This window comes from Phyllopteryx taeniolatus, chromosome 17 (genome assembly GCF_024500385.1).
Source record: "Phyllopteryx taeniolatus isolate TA_2022b chromosome 17, UOR_Ptae_1.2, whole genome shotgun sequence".
Lineage (NCBI taxonomy): Eukaryota > Metazoa > Chordata > Actinopteri > Syngnathiformes > Syngnathidae > Phyllopteryx > Phyllopteryx taeniolatus.
Window position 1 is genome coordinate 3,062,737 of NC_084518.1, and position 15,123 is coordinate 3,077,859.

General features: G+C 43.6%; 1 protein-coding gene across 3 annotated transcripts in view; it reads right to left on the bottom strand.

Annotated features, from left to right (window-relative positions):
• The window catches only part of LOC133466845 (E3 ubiquitin-protein ligase RNF43), an 87,639-nt gene that overhangs the window by 14,350 nt on the left and 58,166 nt on the right, over positions 1-15,123 (bottom strand). For 2 of the 3 annotated variants that reach the window (XM_061750954.1, XM_061750956.1), the window contains exon 2: positions 11,954-12,067. The exons of the other annotated variant lie outside the window; for it this stretch is intronic. In XM_061750954.1, coding sequence (XP_061606938.1) covers positions 11,954-12,067 — 114 coding nt within the window. The remainder of the gene's footprint in view (positions 1-11,953; positions 12,068-15,123) is intronic. 3 annotated transcript variants of the gene reach the window in all.

Here is a 15,123-nt window from a genome sequence, read left to right on the forward strand (position 1 = left end):
GCCAAACTCCACCTTTGGGTGCTTTTTTTCTTCTTCTTCTTCTCCATTCTCCCATAACAAGCCTCGTCTGATCCCTCAGAGGAATCTCTATTACTTGTCATGCACTTGAGCAAGCTATTTAGCTAGGAATACTACTTCTCTTGAGGGGAAAGCTACACAGAAGCTCCGAGTGTCTTATGTTGATGAATTTCTTGGATGGGTTGTAGACAGACAGGAAGTCCATCATAACTTCTTTCATTTTTGGGGCTGGCTGACACAATTTTGCCTTCGACTGCGAGTCGGGGAAGCCAATTACAGAGAATTTCCTGGCCATTCAAGACGCAGATAATGTCCTTGTTTTCACAAAGCATCCTGTTGTTTAATCAGGGCTGTAAGTGAGAGCTTGCCACCCCTCCCGACACTGTTGCACTGCATCTCATTCAGCAGCTCTTCTAAGCTTCCAGGAATTCATTCTTGGAATAGGCTACGCAGTAAGCCATGTCTTTCTGCAGATCAAACACGCACACAGTCACACACGCTGTCTGTAAACACACAGCAGGACAAAAACAAAGCTTTGAAGATGCACTTTATAGTCGACCATGGCTGCCCCGGCCGGCCCAGTGCACAACTGCAATAACACCAATTGCGTATTTGTTCATAACTTCCAGCGATCCAAGGTCAGAGACGACCACAACGCATGTCGCCGGCTGATTTATTGCGTGTCGTAGAAGTAAGCGGTTCAACAGAGTAATCAGGTTCCACTAATTAAGTTGTCAGGGTTTGACTGAAATGTTTTGTTGCATTCGTCAGTGAATCCAGTGTATCAATCTGACAATTATAGTCCAGCGAAATAATACTGAATGACCACAACAATAAAGACAGAAAATAGCAGTTTCAAACTAAACTACTTTACTGCTGATATCTTCATGCAAAATATCCCAAATTTTAGATCCCTTTCCGATGCATCGCCTTGCTGTTCTAGATGTCAAATACAGGCGGAATTGGCAGAGTTACATCCCTGTTCGCAGGAAATGTAATTCCCGCACTACTGCAGTATGTTGCTAAACTGTACAGACAAGCAAGGGCTGCATGACGGCGGCCACACTGTCAAAGCGATACTACAGAATCTCCAAAGGACTCCGTGAAGCTTTAGTTGCACCGTAAAGACGGACTCTTGACTTGTCAGTGTATCAGAGCCGTACAAATTGGACTTCCTACAATCCACATACTGACCTACGAATCTTTTTGTCAAACCCTTGGTGGGGTGGGGCACTTGGCACTGACCTACCTACCCCGAGTCACACTGAAACAGGTTTACAGTGAAAAGGAGAAGCACTTTGCCTTGATTGTCCGTCGGTTGGTTTGGATGCTGGGGAGGGACATCGAGGTAACACTAAACTGTCTTGCTTTCCGTATAGTAGCAAAACTTAGGTGGCGAACAAGACAAAAAAAGGAGAGAAAGAAAGCAAACAAGACATGCCAGTGAAGTGTGAAGGTGGGTCTGTCTTTTTTTTTTATGGGAATTTTTCCACTTAATCTCATAAAGGCACCATGAATAACCTCCATCTGTTTGTCAAGTAGTTCAAAAGAGGCTCCACATGCCTCCACTTGCTGCTGTATAAAAACAACACAGGGCCGGCGGCTCAGCGTGTACAATGAGAACTGGGATGTGCCAGACGGGTCGATTAAAAACGGGAGGCTGAAGAGAGAGAATTAGGTGCACATGGGAATGTGAGCGACAACAATGAGAAACAATGGGAGGGGAAAGATGTGAAAGTGGAGAGGAACGTGACAAGAAACTTTCCTGTCAACGGGCCTAATTGTGACCTGGTGGACTTGACCTCGAAGAAGGAGACGGTGTGGGTTTTTTTTATCTGAACCTTTCTTTGGAGTTTTTTTTTTTCGATTATCAGATGAAAATGGAAAGAATGAATTATACACAGATTTTCTCCCCCAATTTCTTTCGGGAACATTTGAATTTTTATTTTTGAAATTTGAGCAAATCGGAGGTTGACCAGTTTCTTGGAACAGATTGTGTGTGGCCTTATAAATTCGGCCGTCACATTATAGTAACCGTGAGGCAGAAGATGATGAGGATGAAGAAGAAGGAAAATAAAGAAGTAATACCAGAAAATCTGAAATCATGTTAGTCCCTGGACAAAAAAAATCAACAACAAAAAAACAAAAACAAAAACTGTGGGTACACCGGGCAGCAGCTTGAAGCTGTGCCGTGTTTCAAATGTGACAAGACCACCTTACACAGTGCAACGTTGAGGAGTTAGGCTTCATCCGCTGCCGGCCTGAGCGCTGTGTCAAAGTCTTGTTTTGATGCTGACACAGTATATGTTGTGATTTGTCTCCTCATATAAAGCGGAGAAAAGCCACGCAGGCACGGGGAGAACATGCAAACGGCACACGGGCGGGGCCGGGGATCGAAACCCGGTCCTCCGAACTGTGAGGCTGACGCGCTAACCGGTCGTCCACCGTGCCTTTAATCAGTGGTCAGTTAATCCATCTCTGCCTTAGCCTCGACCTTCAGCATGTCCTGATATTGTCCCACTCTGTATCCCCATACCTGGTCCAATCGGGGGGATTCTTCTGCCCAAATTACCTTGAGCTTGTACAAGCAGTCAACAGTAAACTCTCGCTGCCCTCTCTAACCATTTTGCACTGCACGTGTTTCGATCGTGTGGTTTGACAAAATTCTTTAACCGGTTTCCTCATTTCCAAATGATGTTCTGTAATTATTATATGAATCACATCCATCAAGGTTTATTGTTATATGCGTGAGTAGGGAAGCAGCAGATAACTAACTCCCTTCTCTTTCCCTTCCATCAAAATAAGACATTTGTCTTTGTCATTATGAAAGGAATGTCTTGGCTAAAATAGTTGATTGTGGCTCCAGAGAAGCAATTTAAAGCCAGCAGTTCAGATGACAAAAAAAAAAGCCTTTTTAGTCCAACTCACAACAGACGGAACAAACATTACGACGAGTCTCAAGAAGGTCCATGATAAGACTGCGGTGTTACTATTCTGTAGTCAGCTTTTCCTACCGCTCGGCCTCTTCTAGCCTTAGCGGAGTTCACGCGCAAAGCTATTTTGACGAGCCACCTCTTGAAAAAGATGACAAGGACTAGTTATGATGTCGTAGAGCCATATGAAGACTCATGAAGCCATTGCAAGCGCACGCCTGTAACTGCAGAATCAAAATGCGCTTACCTTGTGTTTGTGTGCTTACGAGCAGACAATAATGGGCGAAAAGAAAGCGACAACTTTCAATTCCAAAGATGATGTAGCTGAACATGTTTTCCTACCAGCGAAATGAATATATTTTCATGGCCACATTTTGACAAGCGTCATCATATCCTCTGGCTTCTGTCTCCGTTTAGGCCTATTACGCAGCTTTCTATTTTTAGGGTCTCATTTTCGTACAAACCTCTGCGGCCAGCGGCGATGACAGCCTGACGAAATCCCGACCCGTGCGCACTCCCTCTGAAGTAACGGATGAGGGATGTGCTGCCCAAATAAGAAGGCCTTCAGATGCAAAGTCTGCATTCAGAAGAAAATCCGTGAGTGACTGCCCTCCGCAAGGATCCATAAAAAAACAGTACATTAGAGTGTTGTTCGTATGCGTCGTATAGCTTTGTGAAATATGCAGTAACGCTGCAAGGACCAAAATAACTACAATGTCACTTCGACCTCCACCAAGGCCAAACTGTAAGCAAAATAGAATATTTGTGTTTGTGCCTCAAATCTGTCGTCATTATAGTGTCTAATAGACATTACAGGTAATCTTTATCCATCAAGATAGTGTTGATACACCAAAATCACATACTGACACTGTTGTTATTTGACGTTCAAGTACCGGTATGTGAATCACAGTATTCTTCTTAATGAGCTATCGACATTGTATGAAAATAATAATAATAATTATTATTATTATGTCGTCTTTTTAACATTTGGTAGGTTTGTGACTTGACGTGACAAAAACCTTGCAAATGTACGTTGAGGAACATTGTCCTTAAACTGTTGGACTATTTTCTCCCACACTTGTTCACAAAGAGGTGAACCCCGCCCCATCTTTGCTGGTGAATGACTGAGCAATTCAGGGAAGCAATCATGGCACCCACCTGTTCCCAAGTAGCCTGTTCACCTGTGGGATGTTCCAAACAGGTGTTTGATGAGCATTCCTCAAGTTCTTCCGTCTTTTTTTGCAGCCATCAAATTCCAAGTTCATGATTATTTGCAAAAAACAATCAAGTTTATCAGTTTGAACATTAAATATCTTGTCTTTGTAGTGTATTCAATTCGATATAGGTCGAACAAATCATTGTATTCTGTTTTTATTTATGTTTAACACAACGTCCCAACTTCATTGGAATTTGGGTTGTATTATTTTTTTGTATTTATTAACTTTAACTTCAATATTGCTCTCAAACAAACATTTCTGACAAATGTGGACATTAAGTATCATTCTCTTTGTTATCAGGAGAAACAAAGCAGACACCAGATGGAACCCCAACCCCCCCCCCCCCCCCCTCCCAAAAAAAAGCAACAGTTGTTTGGAATAATGTCACTGTCATTTGTTTTTTCTATCATAGGGAAACGATCAAAATTCAGAAATCTTTTTTTGTTGTTGTTGAAAAAAAATTAGACCTTATTTAACGGTCATATTGTCCAGTCCTTATGTAAAGTAAAAATGGATTACAGGTGTATTGATATAAAAATAAAAAATAAAAAAATAAAATAAAATAAAAAAAATGTTACAAGGTATTTGGCGATGCACACATACAGGTGACATTCCGAGTGCTTCTATTTTGGAGAAGCACTTCCCACTGCACGGCATTGCAGACATCTCACTGTTTGCGTATAAATGTTTTGTGGTGATGGTGACGACAAACTCAACAAGACTCCAATGACTTGACAGAAGCTACGGTATGTGCCACTTCCACGAGGGCGGAGGAAAAGGGAAGAACACAAAGGAGAAAACATGATGCTTTAGAGCCTGTCAAGAAGAAACAAATCTCCCCAAGCAAAGAGCACATCACGTAAATATAATGCAGTCAGCATCAGTTAGGAATAAACATTTAGCTCAACAATGGGAGGGAAATCCAGCAAGGGCAAGAAGAGGATGAGAGCTGCTGCCGATGGGGTGTGTTCTGCTGCTGGCATGCTGCGCGCACCTTTAGGCCAGAGAATTTTCCATTTATTTAAGGTGTCAAATGACTGGGGAGAGAGTGTGGTGGAGGAGCAGACCTTCCGCAAATCACTCACACCTCGTTGATCGGAGTGGTGACAGCACTGAACTGAGCCGACGACAACAATGCTGCAGGTCGAAGTGACATCTGTTTAGTGTTGACCTGGAAGACCTTTTGGCCTGCAGTCTTTTGGTGCTGCAAAACGGGGCAGTTCAGATGCTTCCCATCTGCATGATTGTTCTATTTAGATATTCTCAATGACAGGAGGATTGCGTCCTGGTTAACGGAAGCCTTCCTGTCCAATGACGGCAATGACGAGCGTAGAGGAGATTTCCTAGCTACTGTAGACTCAACTTGTTGTTTGTTGACCCTTAGGTCAAAATCACCTCACCGAGCAAGCCAGGCCAATTGGCAGCAAAATGCCGTTTTTGAAATCTACCCCGTGAAAAATCTCCCACCTGCTCATCTCAACACTCATAATTAAGTTATGATTTTATTTTTTTCCCTCCTCGCCAGCCCGAGAACACCCCAAAGCAACGTGTAACTACAGAATGCGACCCGCAACTTCTTTTTAGAAATAGCGACAAGCAGAGGAATGCACTTTCCCTTTGAGGACGGGAACTTGAAACATTTTTCACATTGTTGAGTGAAGGCCTCTTAATCTCAGTGAAACCAGCTAGCAACTTCAACAAAACACAGGTTTCTCCAATAACTAGCAAATCAAAGGAAAGGACCAGCACGGAAACCAGATCTCAACCTATTGAGCATTTTCTGCCCCTTGAATGTGTGTTCGAATTCTCCCAGCATATACTGCAAGCCTATTTTGAGGCTTCTCATGTTTGGGTGAGGACAAGAGCCTAATCTCTTGGTTCGCTTGTCCTCGGACTTCTAACATAGCAGATACTTGACGAGATGTCCCGACAACTGTCTGTGAATTTACACTCTAAACCTCTGCGTGTCGGAGAACAATCCCTGATTCATCAGAAACACGCAGGCAGTACACGCATTGTTTTTTTTGGCAAGGCAAGGCATCCCCAACTACTTGTCACCCATGTCATGGGAATAAATAAAAAGTGTATTACTTTTGTTTTGTATTCATTCACGATGCCAAGTTATAAATTCATTGCGAAATGATGTACACCAAGACAAGACCACTACATCAAAAACAATAACAATTGTGTAGGGATGAGCAATTGACAAAAGAAGAAAGCCATACCATTTTGTTGCAGAGCCCTATAAATATGATGGTGCTACGGTATGATGGTAGCTTCGATAACATTTGTAATGTAATGCAATGCATTTTCCATCACATTTCCCTCCCTTCTTTCCCAAGTGAAAGTAAAGCTTGAATCCTACTGACAAACTCGAGTCAGACGCGGATATATGAAATGGTAGAATTCTGTGCTGGTGATTGTTTGGTCTTGGCACTGGCAGCACAGTGAGTGCACAAGTGGTTAGTACATCTGTCTTACAGTCCTGAGGTCTGGAGTTTGAATCTGGCCTGCAGCTTTCCTATGTGGAGTTTGCATTTTCTCCTTGTGCTTCCGTGGCTTTTTTTTTTTTTTTTTTTTCCCCGCGTACTCCAGTTTCCTCCCACATTCCCAAAACACGTCTCTAATTGAAGACTCTAAATCAGGGCTACTCAATAGGTGGCCCGCCAGTCGCCTATTTGTGGCCCCCGAACTGTAAAGGCCCTTCCCAAGATCAGATGACATCAGGCGTTGTCAGAGGAGTAGTATGCCCGTAAGCCACACTTCACTTCGTACAGCCCAGTGTGCAGCAGAGGAGCAGCCCATTCATTGTGTATGTGAGGCTCGCGCGCACGAGGTGGCCGCCTACCGTGTGCCAGGCGCGCCCAGATTGAAAAATATTTGTCTTCACTACGTGTTTTGGTTTGGTCAGCACGTGTCTATACGCAGACAGCTGTAGAAAGCCCCCCCGAGACATTCATTATGAGGGGAAATATGCTCATCTTTATCATTTAAGTGCCTGAGGCAGTTATGACTTTTGCGCTCACTTATCCATTATTATTATTATTATTATTATTTGTTTAATTCCAGTGGGCTAGTTTACGTGGGTTGCCCAAAAACATTTGTATTTGAGTAACCCTGCTCTAAATGGTCCTGTTTGTCTCTATGTGCACTGCAATTGGCTGGCGACGAGTCAGGGTGTTTGTACCCTGCCTCTCGCCCAAAGTCAGCTGGGACAGGCTCCAGCACACAGGAAGCCCTTGGCACAGGTCCGTGCTTAACGGAGTCACATTTTTGTTTTCAATGGACTACACTGCATTTACAGCATTAAGTCTAATTTTGTACAAATATAGTTGTGGCATATACCGTAGGTGAAATGTAGTACATTCACATGAGTTAGCTGTCCTGCATAGTTTATCGGAATTTAGTTTAGATCAATAGTTTTGTTGTTGTTTGCTAAATAAATGGAGAAGTTCAGTGGCAATTACAGGAAAAAGGATTGTTGGGGGTCATGTTGGTCATGCGGTACCTGTTTCGGAATGAGAATAAGAAACAGAGGACACAGATACCCATGGATCTGGCTGGATAAAAGCAACTCCTGCGGTTTGCCTGTTAGTGTCATTATGACAGGGGGAAGAAAAAAAAAAGGTCCAAGTGAAAGGAAAGTACCCAAAGTCAGATGGCTGTGCCCTAAAAATGCCAACAAGGGTTGACATCAAGTAAAAAGCAAGCTCAAGTGTGGAAGAAAAGAAGCTAACCATTAGACTACATTAAGTACTTACTACAGAGTTATCTTCACATTGATATGATGGACTAAGACATGCCTAACTTTAGCAACAGAGGAAATGGGAGGGAAAAGCCTGTGGCAGGAGAGTCAAGCAGGCACAAACAGGACTGGAGGAATACATAGAAGGAAGCGAGCACACAAAGTTGAAGGAAAAAAAAAAAAAAAAAAAAAGAAAGCATTTGTGAGGGATGTCGAGAGATGAGCCCTAAGCTACTTTTACATGATCGGGAAGTTTGTGCGTTTGAGATGAAATGATCAAAGCAGAGTCAAGAAGCACAGAGAATTTGGCCTTCAGGCAAACAGGAAGAAGGGAACCTTGAAGAAAGACTTTTTTTTTTTTTTTTTTTTTTTTTTTTACTTTTAAGCAGTGATTAACAGTATTTCCTACGTTTTGAAATAATGCAGAGGTCGATGAGTTTCAAAGTGTGTGGAGATTAAAGTGCCCGAAGGCTCCTGCCGGACTAGTCACTATTGTAAAAAAAAGTTGGACGTCAAACTTTGCGGAACAGGTATCGTCTATCCGTTTGAAGACAAGTCTTCCAAAATCTGGCACAGGCAAGCCAAGAACACATTTGATGAGAGAGAAATGAATGTAAACCCAGATCTCATTCTTTGTGTACCTGCTGCTTTTAAGATTTGCTCTCAACGTTTCCAAAATCCAGCCTTTTCCAGATGTTGCCTGTGTTCTTGCGCCAATGAAAGGGATACATCACAAAAAAGCGATTGCTGCCGACCGCTGTTGCTATTCAAGCTCTTAACTGCAAAACAGCAGGCAGGAATAGACTACGGTGACAGATAATGAGACACGAGAAGACAAAAACACTGGCATGAGGGTCATTCTTCTTCGGCCTTCCCTTGGTTTTAACCTCTTCCTGTCACCTAACACTTCAACTAAATCCCTTTTTGCCCAAAAATAGGACAGACAAAACCCACATCAGCATGGTCTTACAGCCGTGCCGCAAGTGCAAACTTGAATAGGCATATGGCAGTACAGCTCACATTTTAATCAATGTAATGCTTATACCTAATTGAATGTGGTGAGGGTTGCTTACGACGTCTAAAAAAAAACAACATCAAATGTTCATTTAACTCTTGTAATTTTTGCCAAAGCACTTGTCTGCAATGTTCAAGCAGGTGTGTTCAACTAAATGTCTAAATAAATCCATTCTTCAAATAAACACCCTTTTTTGTAGGGTTTGTAGTCGAGTAAAAACCAACTTTAGTCGCCGTTTGAGGAGGTTTAGTAATGCACCGATGCAAAGAAATGCAGGCATACTTAGCAAGCGTTAGTCTAAGTTGGCTACTTCCAGTTAGGATTGCTCGGCCTTGGTGGAGGTTGGAACTTTATCCAGTGACATTAACATCGTTCATCCACTCGCTTTATTTTTGGTATATTAGGCTTCTCTTGTCAGTGCTACAATGGGCAGTTTACATGGCATTATTACACAAACGATCAAGAGCTGTGTCCAACGAGCAACTTTCTTTACGCGTTAGAACAATTTGGAAAGTAGTCTTGAAGAAACATGATCCAATAACACACAAAGATCCAAGCGCATGCACAGGAAAAGCCCAGTTGACGACAACAGGATTACAGCACAATCACGGCAAAGCCCTTTTCATCAGAGAGGAGTAGAATCAATAACCGAGGCTTTCTATCAGAGTCAACAGGTTCAGACATGGGCCACACGCTCAATCAGTGCGAGAGCTGTTCTCACAAAAACGATGGACTCTTTGTGATGGTTTGTGTGTGAATGAAAAGTCAGCAAAACCTCCTGAGCATAACACTGTGCTTTGAACGTTGTAGGTTACAGCATTTATTCAGGGCAAAGTACAGTAAGCCTCGCGTGGAGTTTCAACTCTGCCTCTTGGCACCGCTGCAGAGTCTTTGCCCAATGAGTCATGGCTTGCTTTGAAAACAGTTTCAAGGCTTAAGTCTACACAGAAAAAACCAGTAAGAGATCACCTCCAATACAGTCTGATGGTTGGGTAAGCCAGTGGTTAAGTTGCTTGAGTTTTGTTGATGTAATGCCACTGGAGCAACGGAGGGTTTGGATTCAGGCACTTGAATAAGAAACTGTGGCGGAATAAGAGGCGAGTGGCCTGGAGCAGTCGATTCGGACCGTTTGCAATTATTTGGAATTGGATTCACTTTTTAAATGAGCAAAAGTATTCACCAAACCAAGTGAATTAACAAGTTTACCAAACCACAGAGTTAGAATTGCAGGTCCAGTTCTCTGTGGGAGCATTGTTTGATTTAACCATTACCCAGCACCTCCTTCATCTCTGATTACTTTTGACCAGGAATGCCGCAGCAATGTTGAAACAGAAAGGCATTCCAGAATGTTGTGCTGATTAGCTACGGAGGTAGTAACAGTCCTATCGGTTTCTGTGCAAACGGGACAGCTGGAGTGGTTGAGCCTCGTAAAAGCAGTTTTAGTTGATTTAGCTCTCCAATTGGACCTGATTAGACATGCATGTGCATGTCTCCCTAAAGATGTGGGCGGTCAGTGTATAATGTGCTGTTATAACATTTACATTTCACTGACTTTGCAGAATCATTCAATGTTTGTGTGTGATATTGCCAGTAGAGGGCAACATCTGAAGGCCAAACATACTGACACACACCCTGTCCTGTCCTGATGTTTTGAATCACTGCGGATGCACAAACTAAGTCCCGCAGTTCCGACAAAAGATTTAAGTACCCACTATTATAGTATTAGAACACAAGCGAACAGCAATACAAGTTTTGGCCTCAATTGTGTACTGAGAAAAAAAAAAAGACTATATATAAAATCATAAAAGTTGGGAGCTTCATGTTATTTAGTTTCCAGTCTATTTTTAGTGTGTGGGGTGCAAAATGAACCCTCGGTGGGCGTCAGAGTATCTATAGATCAGTGGGGGTGGGTTACAGTCAGACTAAACTGTAAACAAGTCTCATTCAAAGAACCACACATCCAAACCATCTGACTCATCCTTTTCAAAGGAGTGCAAACTAACCAGCAGCTGCATGATGAATCCCATTTTTTTAATTGTATTTTTTTTTTTTAAGTCCAAGACTCAAAGCGAGGAAAAGCCAGGATGCAGGTGGCTCGAGTGGAGCTTATATTGGGACACACATTTTACAGACAACAACAACAAGAAGAACACCCTCCCTCCTTTCCTCCTCCTGATTTCAAAGGCGGGAGGGAGGAAGCACTCAGAAGCAACAGCCTTTTGTCTGAGAAACGAGTGTTTTGTTTATGGGACAACACAGTGATGCCATTAGGCTTTAATCAAAACCATTTCTGCATTAAGCCTTGAGTGACATCCCTTCTCCCCCCCCCCCCCACTTGCTTTGGTTCCCACCGAGAGAGAGCAAACAGGAGGAGTACGAAAGCGGCGGGTAAATGTGTGGGAATGTCTCGACATCATCGCCGTGGTGGCCGGCTCTACAACATGGCTTTAAATTAGGGGAAAAGAAAACACAAGCTTAAAAAGGCAGTCCCCTAACTATACTCCTGCCAGCTCATTTGCCACCACGAGAAAAAGGAGGAAAATAGCAACAGTTTTAAATCACACTACTTATAATTTACTGCGTGTATGGAAGAATACTTAAACACAAGAGAGATCCAGGTCACTTGCACATACATCTTAACCATTGTGGGTGGAATCTATCTATAAGTTCCGACTGCTCTCATATTAGAGGGAAGCAGAACTGGAGATGGCCCATGCTCTGGTTCTGAGGAACTGAGATGGGACCAGTGACAGCTGGCCTTTAAAGTCTCATATCCGCAGCCAGGGCTCACTGCCACTTGCTTCACAGTAGTTCTGATCTAAGAGCACTCCCCTGTGCAAAAAGCCATCAGCATCCTGAACAAAACCTAGCTTTTCCAAATAATTCCCATCTTCTCTTTAAGTTTAGACCGGAATAGGCTGTGGAACGAAGACAGCGGCGACCGCTTGCCACGTCGGAAAGGGGAAAGGAGTCTTTGAAGGCTTGCAAAAGGAATCAAGGTGCCATGTGTGCGTTTGATTTCTACCTTATCCTGCAGCGGCAGACAGCGGGGAACCCTCTGCTCCAGTTTGACAATGGTGATGAAGTCACTCTCTTGCCGTTCATCTTCACTTGTGTTGCACAGTGACAGAGGGTGGTACTGCAGACAAAGGCACAGTTTAGAATCTTCAAATGTATTGATGAAAAAGAAATAAAATAAATGAAACTATTCAAAGACTTGAGAAGAAGAAAAAAAAAAAATCTATCTTTTTGTTAATTATGTTTCTGGGACAAAGTCAGGAAGAAATGTTGATGGTGGCTAAATGCTGGCTGTCCTAAAGACATGAAAGAATCAGTGAAATTGTTACTGGTGCTGTAGAGAAGTCGTCTCGTCAAAATCTACTAGGTGTGGGGACAATATATTCATATTGCAATGTTGTTTCGTGATATGTCGCAGCGCAGCGTCACGTTTCAGTATTCAGCAAAATGAACAGTAAAACACTTTTTTTATTATGTTATGCTTTTATGAAGCATCTCCATTGGCTGCCAGAGGTGTCCATCAAACACGCACTAGAGTATTACGAAATAAAGAGGCCTGTTTCTTTACACTGATATTGGGATGTACCAGAGGTGTTTCTACCAATATATCGACGATTGCAAAATCACTTTATTGTCTGCATTGTATATTGCTGGCAAAATGTGTTCATGTCATATTGGGAGTTACTCTGTGATTCCCACAACTAATATTTTCACTCTCTAAACATGGGAGCTGCCACACGAATACAGTACTGTATATTGGATACGTGTTCATGACTGTGGCTGAAGTGAGAGGAGTTTTAGAATGTCTTTATATTGTGACTTTAGATGACAGCGATTCCTGAAAACCTTCCAAATCGGTTGTGTAAAGGGCAGTGATAGATCCCACACAGACACTTGAGGAGTGAAACAAACATTTGATCCCCCTTAAAAAGGAGGACCCCTATAGTTGCTGAAAGGCCGCATTTAAGAGCTCCAGGGTCAGCAGTTGTTTGGAAGTCAGAGGCACAATGTCATGGATACGGTGCGGGAGCAACATGACAGAGTGTGACCCGCCAGTGAAGCATGAAGTGACAAACGTAAACAACAAAATGAAATGGCTTGTTTTAGTCACAGTATATTCTTGTCTTGGCGACCAATCATTGGACAGCAGCGTATGTTGCTCGACACAACACGGGTACGGGTTCATTTACTATACTACTTCGACTGGTACCCTGACTAGAGATTAAATCCATCCATCCATCCATTTTCTTCTGCTTATCTGAGGTCGGGTCGCGGGGGCAGTAGCTTCAGGGAAGCCCAGACTTCCCTCTCCCCAGCCACTTCCTCTAGCTCTTCCGAGGAGATCCTGAGGCGTTCCCAGGCCAGCCGGCAGAGGTAGTCTCTCCAGCGTGTCCTGGGTCGTCCCCGGGGTCTCATCCCGGTGGGACGTGCCCGGAAGACTTCACCAGCGAGGCGTCCGGGAGGCATCCTCATCAGATGCCCCGGCCATCTCATCTGGTTCCTCTCAATGTGGAGGAGCAGCGACGCTACCTTAAGCCCCTCCCGAATGACCGAGCTTCTCACCCCATCTCCAAGGGAGACAAAGGGCAGCTTTGGCGGAGTCCAACCCTCACCGGAAACGAGCCTGACTTCGTGCCAGCAATGCGGACCAAACGTTGACACCGGTCGGACAGGGACCGAACAGCCCGTATCAGGGGGTTCGGTACCCCGTACGCCACAGGACTCCCCGAGGGACACGGTCGAACGCCTTCTCCAAGTCCACAAAAGACATGTAGACCTGTTGGGCGAACTCCCATGCACCCTCAAGGACCTTGCCGAGGGTGAAGAGCTCATTCATTAGAAGCTTTGTAATTCATCAGTCTCAAATCAGTCAGCTTCTGCTTTGTCAAATCAGTGGGTGGGCTTATTTCCTTTACAGAGTTTTTCTGCGTAAACTCTACTTATCAGTTTTTTGTTTTTTTTTACAGTGCTGCATCGCTCTCTTAAAGGGGCCCCGGCACGCAGACCAACACATTATGCTAAATGTAGTAGTTAATGGTCATTAAAACACATTACAGTGAATCCCTGCTATATTGCAGTTCATCGTTCACACCACTGCTATATCGGAGATTTTAAACTAATGCTTTTCATAGGTTTGTACAGTATAAAGACATGTCCGAAAGAAATACAAATTAAGTTTGTGCCAAGTATCTTTTGGTTGCACATTCTGACATTGTTTTTTTTCTATATGCAGTTTGATTTTCCTTTGTTGTATGAGTCAGTTTTACAATCAACTTCAACTGAGAGTGAGTGACACATTAACAGCTTGAATCAATTCCGCTTTCCATATTATTTAGGGAACTGTGCAACTAGGAAAGTCTTCTTTTCAGTTCCTAATTTTTTGACAGTGAGAGAGTGAAAGTAGGCGCTGAGGAATGTTTTAAAACGCTTGTTTTAGTGTGCTTTCATGTGCTTTAAGTGTGTGGGAGGAGTCTTTCAATATCGTGGGTGGGTCTGGAATGTATGCCCTGCCATAAACGGATTCACTGTATACTTTTTATCACCGTTTATGAGTAAACCATAAACTGTTTCATCCCTAACCCGACGAAAGTGCGATGAAATGTGTGGTGCTTATTTTGACATGCTCTATAATGCAAAAAAAAATAAATAAATAAATTAGGTGGCAGGGTGGCCGACTTGTTAGCACATCCGCCTCACCGTTCTGGGGACCGGGGTTCAATCCCCGGCCCCGCCTGTGTGGAGTTTGCGTGTTCTCCCCGTGCCTGCGTGGCTTTTCTCCGGGTACTGCGGTTTCCTCCCACTTCCCAAAATTATGCATAGACGGTTAATTGAAGACTTTAAAGAGTCCGTAGGTGGGAATGTGAGTGCGAATGGTTGTTTGTTTCTATGTGCCCTGCGATAGGTTGGCGACCAGTTCAGGGTGTACCCCGCCTCTCGCCCAGAGTCAGCTGGGACAGGCTCCAGCACGCTAGCGACCCTAGAGAGGAGAAGCGGTATGGAAAAGGGATGGATGGACGGATTAAAAAAATAAATAAAATGAAATCATACAGAACAGAAGTGAGCTAAACCCTGCTCGGGGAGTCAGTCGAGCTCACAGATCAGCCCACCCCAGCAGAGTGCTCCCACCCAGCCTGGCCCATTGGGGCCTGGTCCTGCCCCGGTAGGCCTCTTCATGTG